The sequence below is a fragment of the Lacerta agilis genome, chromosome 17, assembly GCF_009819535.1.
Source record: "Lacerta agilis isolate rLacAgi1 chromosome 17, rLacAgi1.pri, whole genome shotgun sequence".
Taxonomy (NCBI): Eukaryota; Metazoa; Chordata; class Lepidosauria; order Squamata; family Lacertidae; genus Lacerta; species Lacerta agilis.
Genome location: NC_046328.1, coordinates 32711108 through 32726588, shown reverse-complemented (window position 1 = coordinate 32726588; position 15481 = coordinate 32711108). Strand labels below are relative to the sequence as shown.

The 15481-nt window shown below is 48.0% G+C and overlaps 1 protein-coding gene across 1 annotated transcript; it reads left to right on the top strand.

The window, feature by feature from the left end:
• The first annotated feature begins 7227 nt into the window (after positions 1 to 7227).
• On the top strand, positions 7228 to 14827 carry LOC117039004 (protein S100-A14-like). Its single transcript, XM_033136028.1, has 4 exons — positions 7228 to 7278; positions 7590 to 7762; positions 12549 to 12695; positions 14017 to 14827. The coding sequence occupies exons 2-4, from the start codon at positions 7733 to 7735 to the stop codon at positions 14146 to 14148; spliced, it is 309 nt and encodes a 102-aa protein (XP_032991919.1). The 5' UTR covers positions 7228 to 7278; positions 7590 to 7732; the 3' UTR covers positions 14149 to 14827.
• The last annotated feature ends 654 nt before the right edge of the window (positions 14828 to 15481 follow it).

Genomic DNA, 15481 nt, shown 5'->3' with positions numbered 1-15481 from the left:
TAATGCAGATGCCCCCCTCAACATGAACAGGAATCTGTTATAAGTCCTTCCAGGTCAGGAGGACCCAATGGGCGGCGTAGGTAGGTGGGATGACTCTGGAAGCCAGAACAAAATAGAAAATTCCTTCCAGTAGCACCTTAGAGACCAACTGAGTTTGTTCTTGGTATGAGCTTTCGTGTGCATGCACACTTCTTCAGATACACCCATTCCCACCACCCTTCTGAGTAATACCCCTCCCCACTCCCTCATTATATTTAAGGATCTGGTGACTTCTGTTTCAGTGTATCTGAAGAAGTGTGCATGCACACGAAAGTTCATACCAAGAACAAACTGAGTTGGTCTCTAAGGTGCTACTGAAAAGAATTTTCTATTTTGTTTCGACTATGGCAGACCAACACGGCTACCCACCTGTATCTGGAAGCCAGGTATCCCCCAGTTCCCAGCCCTGGTTTGATCCTGGCAACTCTGGATAGGAATCTTGGCCAACCTCCCTCTCCCTCTCTCTCCCCCTCTTTCCCCCATTAACATTTTTAGCAAGGTTTAAATACCACTTAATTCAAAGAATATTTCTAAGCAGTTTGCAAGAAGCAAAATGAAACGGACCACTGGGTAGCTCAGTCGGTTAGAGCATGGTGCTGATAGCGCCAAGGTTGCAGGTTCGATCCCTGTTTGGGACAGCTGCATATTCCTGCACTGCATGGGGTTGGACTAGATGATCTTCAGGGTGCCTTCCATCCTACAATTCTACGATTCTATTCATTTAAATCGTTGCTATGAAAAGCCCCCAGCAATTGAGAAATAAAAGATATAGCAATAAACAAAACAGAAAAAGTTGATAAAGGACAGCAAAAATAGTAACATTATCAAAATTAAGATAAAATCAGTCATTTGAAAAATAAACATACATAATGAAATCACTTGGATGGCTTTAAAATCAATGGAGTATCAATATTATCAATGGAGCATCAATAGCATCAATGGCTACTGACCACAACAACTATGTTCTCCTTCTCCACTGTTGGAGGTAGCATGTCTTTAAATACCAGTTGCTGGGAAACACAGGAGGGCAGAGGACTCTTGGGCTCACATCTTGCTTGTACCACACATAGTGCTACAAGAGAGGGAGAAAAACTTATCTCTCTCCACTTTCTCCATGCCATGTATAATTTTATACACCTCGACCATGCTCCCTCTTCCTTGCTCTTAATTCTGAGCTGAATAAAACAACCCCAAATGTGTTAAACCTTTGCCGCAGGGGAGTTGCTCCACCCCCTCGATCGTTTTGCTTGCCCTTTCCTGACCCTTTCCCAACTCCGCAATATCCTTTTGGAGGGGGAGGCAACCAGAACTGTCCACCATTTTTTTCTCCCACTCCATCACATCTTGCCTGACCCCTCAGGAGCGCACCTGAGACAGGTGAGGTGGGAATCTGGCAGCCCCTTCCTCGAGGCTGCAGAGGAGGAGGAGGAGGAGCCAGCAATCCATCAACTCCTTTTGCACCGATGAGAGTAAGATGCGGCTACCTCTGGAGGGGGGAAGGCGGGGCATCTGTTAAGACAGAGGACCAGCTCGACGGGTAAGAGAAACATGTTTGGCTTCAGGCCAGGGCTCGGTGCGAGAGGGCCCAGGAATGACAACCCGCTGTTCCTTTGGAGCCGGAAATGAAGCTTCCCGATTTCCAAGACGTGTATTGTATAAGGAGGCTGATTTCGGCACGGCAAAGGAATGCACTCCGGAATTTAACCCCCGGGGGTGTTGCTCCGCCACAGGTGACCATGACAACAGGGGCGTCTCCTGAATCCACACTGCCTGTGATCCCCAAGCTTTGTGTGGGCACAGAGGAGGGAGCAGTGGCACTTGAATCGCAGCCTGCCACTTAAGCACACAAATAAGCTTCGCCCATATGGACGAAAACATCCTTCCCATCCTTTATCCACAGAAAAGGTTCACAGTATAGAAAGCTCATGGAGCTCTCCCGTTCGCAAGTGACTTTCCCAGCCCTTATCCACATGAAAGCTTCCCTGTGTGCACACCGGGCTCCCACATTCCCAGGTGCCTCCGAGAAGCCCACACAAGATGGGCACGAGAATAACTGTAACCCCTGCTTGCCCACCTGCTCCAAAACCAGCATCCATAAATTGAGTGCCTCTGAATTTAGAGGGCGCATGGAGGCATCGTGATGAGTGGTAGTCATTGGCAGACCCTCTCCTGCACCAATGATTTGTCTAATTTCAGCTGAGTTAGGGAATGGGCAAATCTATGTCATTTCCCCATTTCTCCACATTTCCACATCAGTCTGCATTACCCCGTGATAATTTATCAGCATTTTAGGGCAAATTTCTCCTAATATGCGGAGTTTGGTTTCTGGTTTTGTTTTGCGAAACAATTCTCCCTTCCGCAAGGCATTCTTTTTACTCACACATTGCATTTCCCTGAAAACTTTAGTCTGTTATCTGTTTTTGCAACTTGGCGGGGGAACCGCACTGCAAAAGTTAGAGAAGGAGGGATTTGAAGAATATGTTTTTGGTCCATGCACTCTTTCAGAAAGTTCAGGGACTTGCTTTTAAAAGGCAAACTGAACCCTAAGAATATAAGGAGAACCTGCTGGATCAGGCCAATGACCATTTAGTTCAGCATCCTGTCCAACTTGTGGAAAACTGGCAACAAAGGTCTATATTTTTAGGACCCACCTGATGTCTGTGATTATATACTGCCTTAAACTTTTAAAACATTGTGTTGTAACTGTTGTCGCCTGGCCTGGGACCTTAGGGTGAAAGGTGGGTAAATAAGACTGAGAATAATAATCCTGATCAGTTAACTCTCTTTAATTAAAGGCTCCTGTCTAGGGACTGTCAACACAAACAGGGTGCTAGATTTTATTACTGGGAAATGATTATACATGGTTTATACAAATTCACAACGGATATGTCTGTCAGTGACTGTTAGGTGAACCAAGCTATATATCTAGAGGCAACCCTGTAAACTCACAGCTGCGTCCGGGGAACCTGCGGCCCTCCAGCCGTGGCTGGACTCGAATTCGCACCACCCCCAGCAGTCAGCATGCTTGATAAGCAGGGAATGGTGGGAGTTCAACAACATCTGGTGGGCCACAGGGTACCCCCAGCAGGCTTGATTCTGCAAGAGTGGTTCCTTACATGGCCAAAACAAAATCATCAATCCACATGAGGGAGGGATCTTTGGGCTAGGTTTCAAGATGGGGACCCTTAAGGGATGGGGTACACCCAAAACAGCCCGGTGAGGAGTCGACATGAAATGCTGACTGGCAGGCAAAGCGAAGGAGACTTGAATGGAATATCCTGGGAAGGGCTTGGCATTTTGATGCAGGACCAATTTGGATATCTCTAAGAGCCTAGGGCTTGCTGATTAGAAGGTCGGTGGTTCAAATCCCCGCGATGGGGTGAGCTCCCGTTGCTCGGTCCCAGCTCCTGCCCACCTAGCAGTTTGAAAGCACGTCAAAAGTGCAAGTAGATAACTAGGTACCGCTCCGGTGGGAAGGTAAGCGGCATTTCCGTGCGCTGCTCTGCTTCGCCAGAAGCGGCTTAGTCATGCTGGCCACATGACCCAGAAGCTGTACGCCAGCTCCCTTGGTCAGTAAAGCGAGATGAGCGCCGCAACCCCAGAGTCGGACACGACTGGACCTAATGGCCAGGGGTCCCTTTACCTTTACGAGGGTGGTGCTGTGGGTTAAACCACAGAGCCTAGGGCTTGCTGATGAAAAGGTCGGCGGTTCAAATCCCTGCGATGGGGTAAGCTCCCGTTCTCGGTCCCTGCTCCTGCCAACCTAGCAGTTCGAAAGCATGTGCAAGTAGATAAAGAGGTACCACTCTGGCGGGAAGGTAAACGTTGTTTCCATGTGCTGCTCTGGTTCGCCAGAAGCGGCATAGTCATGCTGGCCACATGACCCAGAAGCTGTACTCCCTCAGTCAATAAAGCGAGATGAGTGCCACAACCCCAGAGTCATCTGCGACTGGACCTAATGGTCAGGGGTCCCTTTACCCTTTACCTTTAAGAGGGTGCTGTTGTGGGGTAGCTGGGAGGAATTGTTACTTTTCATGGCTGGTGTACGAGCTTCCCAGGCGTATTTTAAGGACCGCCTGAGGCCTCATATATCAGCTCGGTCTCTGAGATCACCCAGACGAGTGTTGCTCGTTGCCCCGTGTATTACAGCAGACTGTCTGGCCTCTGCTAGAAGCTGGGGACCTAGTGGTCCTGGTCCCATGCTGTGGAACACACTTCCAGCAACCATGCAGCAAAGCACCCTCGTTTTTGTTCGCTGGGGCAATATGGTTTGAGCATATTACACCAATCCTGGCCTGACTGCACAGGCTGTCCATTCGTTTCTGGGCCCAGTTGAAAGTGCTGGTTTTGACCTATAAAGCCTTAAATTGCTCAGGACCACAATACTTCAAGCACCAACTCTCTGGATACGAGTCCCAGACCCTGAGATCATTTTCTGAGGTTCTCCTTCGTGTGCCTCGTCCTATCTAGGTAAAGGTAAAGTGACCCCTGACCATTAGGTCCAGTCGTGGATGGCTCTGGGGTTGCGGCGCTCATCTCACTTTACTGGCCGAGGGAGCCGGCGTCCAGCTTCCGGGTCATGTGGCCAGCAGGACTAAGCCGCTTCTGGAGAACCAGAGCAGCGCGCGGAAACTCCTCCTATCTATTTGGGGTTTATTGTCTGCCTGCCTGTTGTTTGTAAGTCACTTTGAGTTACCTTGGGCAAAATAAAGCAATTAATTTAATCAGTGCTTTTTTCTTTTCCTTTAAAAAAAGGTTTAGTGGTACTCTCATTTTGACTCAAGAAAACCACCATTTTATAGTTCAAATCGGGGGGGGGGGAATAAATACTGTACAGTAAATGGCCAAAAGTACAAATGAGGCCGCCATCGGGGGTAGGAATGGAACTGACGATTCACCGTGCTAGAGAAGAAACCAAAAATTTTAACATTTTTAGATTCACAAAATGTTTAGGGGACTGCGTACCCTTGTGTCCCCCCAGAAAAAAGCACTGAAATTAATAATAATAATAATAATAATAATAATAATAATAATAATAACTGCCAGACACTCCTTGAAGACCTTTCTATGTCCACAGGCCTATGCAGCTATATAAATTGATGAGCCAATATGAATGGAATAATCTATCAATTTCAGTCTCTCTCTCAGGTCGCTGGGAAGAGAGACAACTCTGGAAATTATAGCTCTGTGAAAGGAATGGAGGGGGCCACCTATGAACTCTCAGCACCCTTAACAAATGACAGCTCCCGGGGTATTTTAGGGGAAGTCATGACTGCTTAATGTGTTAGACTACTGCTTTAGATACACAGGGCAGATTGGGCCTGATTCTTATTTTTCAGTTCTCCACATTTGCACATCAGTTTGCAAATTCTTAAAAAAAAAATCACGAAAATTCACCAGCATCTTAATGCAAATTTTGCCTAATTTGCATGGTTTTTTTTTGTAAGCCACTCCCCCTAACATAATGCATTTCCGTATGTTCTTTTAATAAAAGTATGCATTTTTCAACATGCAAACTTTACCCAGCGTATACATTTTCATACCCACAACTTGGTTGAAGAACTGCGTTGCAAAATTCAGCGCAGTTCGGAGTTTGAAGTTTCTCTTTGTGTTTTACTTCAGGAAGTGCAAACCAGATCAGTTGGCCTTGGGATGCAAACGGAATTGGATTTTGCCTCTATCTCTATTCGGCTGTTCACTGTTATAATTATTTGTATTGTATTTCATGGTGGTTGCTTTCTGCTTCTTTTGCATTGTTTATGCTTATTAAATTTATCCGCTGCTTTTTTTTTTGCCACGGCAATTTTACACTAACATTTATATCCCGCCTTTCCTACTCAAGGGTGGCTTACATACCATATTTTTCTGTGTATAAGGTCCCCCGTGTATAAGTTGATCCCTATCTTTTTAAAACCCCAAATAAAGAAATCAATAATTATTGATTTGTCGAGGGTTTTCATCTTCTTATACATGGAGAAATAAGGCAGCTCTCCTCCTCACAATAACCTGGCGAGGAAGTTTAAGGTGAGTGAAAACTATAAATGATTAAGCTACCACTTGTCATCTGCTGCTATGCTTCAAATCCTGCCCACATTTTAACACAACCATATTTCTTTTTCAAAATAAAATAAATAAATAATAAAAAATAAAATAAAAAAATCCTTCCAGTAGCACCTTAGAGACCAACTAAGTTTGTTCTTGGTATGAGCTTTCGTGTGCATGCACACTTCTTCAGATACTTTTTCAAACATTCTACAACAAACTAACCAATTTTAATTGGATTTCGAATAAATGTGCAATGAATCGGGGGGTTGTGCAAACCGCTATTCTGAACAATGCTTTTATAGGTAAAAGTAAAGGTAAAGGACACCTGGATGGTTAAGTCCAGTCAAAGGCGACTATGGGGTTGCGGCGCTCATCTCACTTTCAGGCCAAGAGAGCCGGCATTTGTCCACAGACAGCTTTCCGGGTCATGTGGCCAGCAAGACTAGACCGCTACTGGCGCATGGAGGACCGCGACGAGTGCCAGAGCGTATGGAAACACCGTTTACCTTCCCACTGCAGTGGTACCTATTTATCTACTTGCACTGGTGTGCTTTCGAACTGCTAGTTTGGCAGAAGCTGGGACAGAGCAACAGGAACTCACCCTATCGCGGGGATTCGAACTGCCGACCTTCTGATCGGCAAGCCCAAGAGGCTTAGTGGTTTAGACCACAGCGCCATCCGTGTCCCCATGAAACTTAAAAGAGGAGCTAGATAGCTCAGTTCATAGAGTGTGAGACTCTTAGTCCCAGGGTCGTGGGTTCGAGCCCCACAGTGGGTGAAAGATTCCTGCAATGCAGGGGGTTGGAATCCATAAGGTGTGGCAGCAAAAAAATGGGAGCCACGGACGTACATTCTTACATCCTTAGTATTTGGAGATCACTGGGATGGAGCACGGGATGAGGAAAGCGGGCGAGTTTGATAAACTGGAGGGGGCGGGGAGGGGAGAGAGGAGTCACGTAAACCGGCCTCCTGTCATACCAATTGCTCACCCGTCGCACCATGACTAAAAAAATTAGGAAATGGGTGGCGCTGAAGTCCCACGCTGGCAGGGTGCCAGGCGGCGCAGCGAGATGCCTTGCGCCACCACCCGCCTCCTGGTATCTCCCGGAGGTGTCTCTTACACACGCCTTCTTGAGATATAAAACCGTGGCAGGAGAGGCAACCCTATTCAGCACAGGTGATTCCTTTGAGCAGGTAAGTGGGACTTCTCTCCTTTGGGACTCCTCCAGGGCTCAACAGAAGGGGTGCAAGGGGTGGGTGTGTTGTTTGGGATAGTAGTGGTGGTGGGCTTTCCCCTTCCTCCAGACTCCCACCCCTTCCCCGTGAACTCCAATCCTTTCCTCGCTCAGCGGCGTGCCTCACCGCTCCGGACATGTTCAGGCAGCGCTCAACAATTTGCCTTCCCAAACACGCTCAGACCAGGGTGGGGTGGAAGAAATAAAAGGAGGCAGGATCCGATGGGAAGCTAAACGTCTCCGTTCTCCCCTTCTGTCGCCCGCCCATAGGAAAAACAGCCGTTGTTGGATTTCTAAGAGTCTCTTAGCGGGAACTACCCAGCAGATCTCAAGGAACCAACTTGCCACGACGTGCTCCGGACAAGGGGATTTTTGCCGACGCTCCGAACCGAACCAACCGAACCGAACCAACGATGGGATTTGGTTGCTGCAAGAAGAGAAAGGTCAATTGGAGGGGGGAAAGGGCACTGTTTTCCGGTTTTCTGGGGAAGGGAGAGGAGAAACTGTGGAAATCATTCTGTGTTGGAAGGGGGATGTGTGTAGGGTTTTGGGGTGTGTGTGTGTGTGTGTGGAAAGGATGCCCTCTCGGATCATCTGTGGATCTGTCTTCTTAAACACAGCAAAGCTTCTGGGAGGTACGGAGAAACCCATGTCATAGGGAGCCAGATTGGGTTGGCTAAAATACACTGTGTCAGACCATTGCTCCTTCTACTTCAATGTGGCCGGCACTGACTGGCAGCAGCTGTCCCGCACACAGAGTGTGTACTTTGTAACTTGGCTACATATCTTGCCCTATAGCTAAAGTCCTCAGGATTCTGGAGAAAGGGTTGATGTGGTTAGGGACACTCTGCCACTGAGACACAGCCTTTCCCCAGGAAAGAGGGAGAGATCCTCTTGTGCAACCAACTCCCTCTAAGGAAATTTTGGGATCTCCTCAGCCAAACCAGTTCTTTCTAGTTGTGTGAGACTCTGACTTTCTGGGGCCTAGAACAGACTTGTCTACCACCTTGGCAAAGATCTAATCTCCTCTGGAATGGTCTTCCGCCTGGGACACGTTGAAATGTTTTAAGGGAAAATGTCCTAATGAGAGGGGATTGGTAGCTGATGGGGGGTGGATATCTTGGCAATATTTTTTATTAGAAGCAGAGATGGTTGCCAAGTCTAGTGCTGAGTCAGAGTTCATTGTCCTCGCCTAGGATGCTGTTGGCTGGAAATGAGGAGAGAAGGTGGGAAATTTCATGGAAACATAGAGTTGGAAGGGACCCCCCAGGGTCATCTAGTCCAACCCCCTGAAACGCAGGAGTCTTTTGCCCAACGTGGGGCTCGAACCCATGACCCTGACATAAAGAGTCTTGTGCTCTGCCAACTGAGCCTGGGTTATGGTTTGTGAAAGGGGAAATCAGGTGGCAAAATTTGCAGACAGGGAATGCGTAAGCCAGCTTTCTCCCAAGCTGGTGCCCTCCAGGTGTTGCTGGACTACAACTCCCATCATTATCTCTGACCGTTGGGCCATCCTGACTGGGACTGATGGAAGTTGTAGTCCAACAAACAACTGGAGGTCAACAGGCTCCCCATCCTGCCCTATACCTCTGCAAGTGCATTTAATATGTGGTCCCTGATTGGTTGGGACATGTGTATACAGCAGGGGTGGGAAAACCTGTGGCCCTCCAAATATTACTGTGCTATGGTTCCAATCACCCCTGACTGTTGGCCATGTTGGCTGGGTATGATGAGAGTTGGGACCCAACAACATCTGGAGAATCACAGGTTCCCTGTCCCTGAACTAAATCACTATTTGCCTTACTTCTAATGCAGGGAAGAGGAACCTGTGGTCCCTCCAGATGTTGTTGGACTGCAACTCCCATTAACCCTGATCATTGACCAATGCGGACTGGGGCTGATGGGAGTTGTAGTCCAACAACATAGGGAATCCTCATCCCTGCTCTACATCTCTGTAAGTGCATTTAATATGTGGTCCCTGATTGGCTGGGACATTTGTCTAGGACAGGGGTGGGCGGGTGGGCGGACTTGTGGCCCTCCAGATGTTGCTGGACTACAACTGCCACCAGCCTTGACCATTGTCCCATTTGGCTGGGGCTGATGGGGATTGGAGTCCACAAACACCTGCAGGTCACCAGGTTGGGGAAGGTGGGTGTAAACTCTGTATGTGCGTGTGCATGAAGGTGAAGATGCAGATTAGGAAAACAAACAAGGAGGCACAGATCACCTCCTATCCCATCAGCTCTGAATACGAATAGCACATTGGGTCCAGAATGACATGTCAGCAGACTCCACAAAGTGACTTCTGTCATGGAGACCAGATCCCTCAGCTGATTTTAAATATATATTCTGGATCAACTGGCTTTGCGGTCGGAGGAAAGAGGCTCATCCAGGGAAACGCCCAAAAGCTCTGGCTTCTCTCGGCATTCAAACAGGTTTTCCCTGCTGATTATATATATATATAACATTCAGTAAGCTCTCGACTGAATGCAGCACGGTGTAGAAGGAAGATTTCATATGGCTTTTCAGGATTCAAAATGGGATTTCATTTCATTTCATTAAAAAAAGATGCTGGCACAGCACAATCCTATGCAGGTCTACTCGGAAGTCGCTTCCAATGACTTCAGCGGGACTCAGTCCCCAAGTAAGGGCGGCAGTCGCAGGAAGCAAAACTTTTGTTGTTGTTGTTGTTGTTATTTATGGGCTGCTGTCCTGGGCACACTTACTCAAGAGTAAGACCTATTGAACTGGGAATGCTCTTTGCCTGAAACCCCAGAGAGCCAGCGCAGGCAATATCAGACAAGATCAGTGTTTCCCAAACTTGGGTCTCCGACTTGGACTGCAACCCCCATCATCCCTGACCGCTGGTCCTGCTAGCTAGGGACGATGGGAGTTGTAGTCCAAAAACAGTTTGGAGAACACTGATCTAGATGGACCATGAGGTCTGACACAAGACAGAACAGCTCCCTCCATTCCTGTCTGAATTGGGGCCTTCTTCCAAACTGTGAGGACTAAGGTCTTACTTCATTTACAGGGCAAGAGCTGCGGCTAAAATCACAGCACATCTGCTTTCCATGCCAAAGGTCTGGGGTTCAGTCCCTGGCATCCCCAGTTAAAAAGTATATCTGACAGCAGGGGAGGGCAATAGCTCAAGAGCAGAGAGTCTGCTTTGAATGCCGAAGGTCCCAGGTTCGATCCCCGGCATCTCCAGGTAGGGCTGGGAGAGGCCTTTGCCTGAAATCCTAGAGAGCAGCAGCTGCCAGTCCGTGTAAACAACACTGAGCTACATGGACCAGGGGTCTGACTCAGTACAAGGCAACTTCCTATGTAATAATTAGGAAAGGCAAAGGATGGAAATATTAAGGTGAGAGGCCACAAACTCTCTCTCAGGCTGTGTCTTGGTGGGCCTGGTGGTATGGCGCTCTTGTGGCTGAAAACTGAGGGTCGGGATATGTCCCTAGACACCATGGTGCAAAAAGAGGCCGCGGGTCTTTCCTACTACACTGTTTAATCCTGTTTGCAGCGCACATGATCAGATAGATCGGTTGGCTTTGCATATTTGTTGTGCATCAAATAATCATGGCTGCCAGGATGGGCAAATCATTTCTGTCTCCGTTTCTCCCTGTTCTTCGTTTCTCCAGTCTGAAATTCAGCTCTCCACATTTCCAAATCAGCTTGCAGGTTCTTTTTTTTTTGCTCTTTTTTAAAGTCCTCACAAAAATTCGTCAGCACCTCAGTGCGAATTTCTCTTACAATACAATTGTTTTCGAATGCAATTTCGCTGCGATCAACACAATGTTTCCCAATATGAGACTTTCCTGCAAACCATTTTCACCGATATCTGTGTTTTTGTACACAGTTTTACTTAGCCAGAGAAATGCATTGCAAAATTCAGATTAGTGCGAAATTAGGAGGATGGCTGCCTTTCATGCTTGCATTTTGTTTCATAACGTGTCAGTTAGATCAATTTGCCTTTAAATGTGAACAGAATCAGATTTCTCACCCATCCTTTGAGGATATCAAACAGCCACCTGACGCGCATCTGACACCCACAGTATCACATCAGAGTGCTGATACCCCTCCAGATGTCATTGGACTACATTTCCCATCATACCTTGCCATTAACCATGCTGGCTGGGGCTTATGGGAGTCGGAGTGCAACTTTGAGGGAAAGTACCCTTTGGACGTCTCAGTCCTCAACATTGAATCTCCATGCCCCATTGACTTCTTCTGCTTTTCTTCCATTTGAACACACCCTTGTTTATGCTAAGCAAGAGGAGACAGAAGATGGAACACATTTTTTCTGAGGAGACCAGGGGGAAAGTGCAGAAAGCTCTTGGCTATTGTACTGGGAACTGAACAGAAGCTGATGAGCTAAGGAGGTCGCTACTGAACCCAGATGTCTCTGGCCACACTCACACCCTAGATTTGAAACACCGTGGTCCCACTTTAAACATCGAATTCTGGGAGGTGTAGTTTGTGAAGGATGGCGGCAGTTGTTAGGAGACACACACACACCCCCGGTTCCCTGCACAGAACCACAATTCCCAGAGTCCCTTGGGAAGAGGGATTGGTTGTTAAGCCACTCCTGGAATTTTTGCTCTGAGAGGGGAAATAGGGGTTCTCCTAACAACTCTCAGAAGCACCCTTGACAAACTACAGCTCCCAGGACTCTTTTGGTGGGAAGACCTGGCTATTTAAAGTGGCCTCTGTAAAAATCAACAACAACCAGGTCTTAAAATAATTTGGAATATGTCCAGCAGTTGAAGACAGACTCTGGATATCTCCTGAAGTTTTAGAAGATTTGGGATGGACTTGACTTCAGTTTCCCATTAGTTCTAATGCAGACAGAATGTGAGTCAGGAAACGAATGAGTTTCAACATAGGATACGGTAAACAAGGATATGATTCGTTCTGGACCGATATGTTTGTGGACAAGGGACATATCTTATCTGGTCTAGCACAGAAGAGGATGGGTGTTGTGGTTTCCTCTGTAATGGAGCTGGGCTGTTTGGTGCAAGTGGAATGGATAATCATCTCCGGATTGCTCACCAGAGATGGTATGCAATCTTGGGAGTCTTAATGAAGCTAGGCTGGAGTTTCGGGGAAGGGTGTAATTGCGTAGGAGGGAGTCGGGCCGGTCTGACTGCCTTCTTTTGAGATCACAGACTTGTGCTGATGCTTTGCGTCTCACTATAACTCCACCCCTTGTCTTTCTCTGCCACCCAGAACTCTCAAGAGCTCACCGATGTGGAGAGGGCCATCGAAATCGTCATCAACAACTTCCACTGCTACGCCGTCAAGGGCCGTAAAGAGTGCATCACCCCCAACGAGCTGAGGGACCTGGTGGGACAGAGGTTGCCACATTTAGCAGAGGTGAAGAGGGAGACCTGGAACCTAAGACAGGAGTCCGCCGGGGTGGTGGCGGCGGCAGAAGAGTTCTGGGGCGAGGGGTGTTTCAGCGTTATGTCGGGGAACAATTCCAAACCAAAGGGATGCGATTCCCCTCTTCAGCCTAGATCAGCTTCCCTCAACCTGGGGCCTGACACGTGTCGTTGGGACTACAACTTCCATCAGGCCCTTCAGCTACAATGGCCAATGGCCAGGTATGATGGGAGTTGTAGTCCAACAATGTTCTTGGACGCCAGCTTCCATTAGACCTGGAAAGCACGGCCAATTGCCAGGAGTGATGAGCGTTGCACTTCAACAATGCCTGCAGGGCCCCAGATTGGGGTTGGGGGGTGGGGAACGGAGGCCTAGATCCTGGTTGTGAGACACTCAGCTGTGGAAGTAATGGTAGGTCATTGTGTCAACATTCCTCTGACGTTGCTTTGTTTGCAGCCTTTATCATCTTGTTCCATACAAGCCGGAAAGGAGGAATCTGCGCTCTCCCATGTTATTGGACTACAGTTCCCAGGGTGCCTGGCTGTTGGCCCTGCTGGCTGGGGCTGCTGGGAGTTAGAGTCTAATAATAATAATAATAATAATAATAATAATAATAATAATAATAATACCCCACCCATCTGGCTGGGTTGCTCCATTCCAACAATGTATGGAAACCGAGCTTCAGATTCCCCATCCCTGACACAAATGAATGGAACGGAAACATACATTGAATGGAGCAGGGAGAGGTGAAGTTTTTCCCCCCAAGGAGCAGCGGAAAGGAGAAAGGACCCCCCGCCCCGCCCACAAAATAAAGGTGTATTTGTCACTTGTCTAAAAATGAAAAAAGCAACGGAACTTGGTAGATTTCTAATGCAGGGCTAGGAAACCTCGGGTCCAGCCCTCTAGGCATCTCTCAAAGCCTTGTCCCTTCTCTCCAGACCATGCCCCCTCTCTCTGCCCCTGCTTGGCATCCTCCCTGAGTGTTTTTGCCTGGCTGGAATGTGTCCTTGAATTCTGACCGTGCCTCTTAACTTGCCAGGATACAGAGGGGTGTGTGAGTGTGGGCAAAGAAACGACCCTCCTGTGCGAAGTTGAAATTGTTGACATTTCCTGCCCCACCCACCATTGGCAATGTACCCCTCCGGCCATCAAAGGTTGTTTTGAAGGGGATGAAGCCCTCGGGGCAGAAGGGGTCCCCATCGAATCACCTAGTCCAACCCCCCCAAGTCTGGAAAAAGAAACCGCAAACTGTAAATCCAAGCTCTGGTTTCCCTGCTGGGTTTTGACAGCTTTCTTTCCCCTCTCAAAACAGAGCGTTGGCACGCTGGACGATAAGATTGAAAGCCTTGGCGACGGCGACGAGGCCAAACTGCAGTTCGGCGAGTACTGGGGCGTCATGGGAGACGCAGCAAAGGGGTGCCGAGTCACAAAGAGTAAGAAGTAACGCACGCCTGGGAGGATCAGAACCACAAGGCCTCGGACCGTTTACACAGGAAGAACGAGAGACTGTCCGCCATGATGTCAATGTGTTGTCAATGCAGTGTTAATATTTTGGGGTGCTCTCCCTCCCCTCCCCTTGTCCGGTTCTGGAATATCAAAGTCTAGAGCTTGATTGCCTTTAAGTCAGGAAACTTTCAATTCCCAGCGACAGGTTCCCACGTTCCCACCCTAACCACTCCACCCCAAGGCTTGGCTCTAGAATGGCATTGTTGTGAGCTTTCCAGGCACACTGACATTCTCGGTTCCTGACCGCTCAACTCGAGAACCTTCAAACGGAGGAGCTCTGGACCCTTAAGAGGTCATTTTAGCTCACTGTCTGGATGCTTTCCTCAAAGTTCCTATTTTCTGGTTTTGATACTTCAGGCCGACCCCCATAGCCCTCTGCATGCCTGTTTGTTTGAGATCTTCCAGATTTGATCCAGAACTCTTTGGAGCTTAACTTTTAAAATAAATTAGTAGCCCTTGCCTCTAGATTTGTTATGTTTCAGTTCTCTCACCACTGGATCTAGAATGCCCAGAGCACCGTGTTTCCCTCCTCTCTCTAGATCTGGAATCCAGAATATTATTTGCTCCAGATCCTGGAAATGTTATTATTATTTTTAAAAATAAACCTATACATTCAATCCAACGTTTTGATCTCGGTGGTGGAATTCGTTCCCCGCTTGGTCAGTTCTTCTTGGTTTGCCAGCTTCCATAGCATTGATGATGCTTCTTCCATTAGCTGTGTTTTCAGGCTCCCGTCTCCTCCTTGGGTTGTTATTCCCTTATACGTTTAGTCTTCTAAATTCACAAAGCAAAGAGTCTATGGAGTTGGAATTAAATGGATTGGATCTGGCTGTGCCAAATCAGGGGGGCGGAAGAAGGAGAGAAGCTATGGAGACTGGACCTAGGCAAGCACTCGACACGAATTTACGACCACTGGAGAAATGCAAATCTTGGCCCAACTAAACTACAACTGTGGTAACATGGGTTGTGATTGAAGCACCTTGGAGAGACCGGATTTATATAGGCTCCGCCCATAACCCACCAGTCCCTGCACTGGCTCCACCCCTCGATCTGCCAGAGTTCCAACGTGGCCCCGCCCTCTAGCCTCCAACATCAAGCCTAGCTGTGTTGAATGCAGTCCTTCAACTCAATGCATTTGAAAGACACGAATGGTCTTCCATTCACCTCCTGATAAGCCCCCAGGGGGTGAATTCTGGGAAGACCCAGTCCCCTCTTCCCAATACTTACTGCGGCCCTTCAACTCGTCCCTGCAAAATTTACTGGGGGCCCTA

Coding starts and splice junctions, on each gene's coding strand:
- LOC117039004 (XM_033136028.1), top strand. CDS start 7,733: ATGGGATTTGGTTGCTGCAAGAAGAGAAAG. Junction 7,763..12,548: donor GTTGCTGCAAGAAGAGAAAG/GTCAATTGGAGG, acceptor TCTGCCACCCAG/AACTCTCAAGAGCTCACCGA. Junction 12,696..14,016: donor GGTTGCCACATTTAGCAGAG/GTGAAGAGGGAG, acceptor CTCTCAAAACAG/AGCGTTGGCACGCTGGACGA.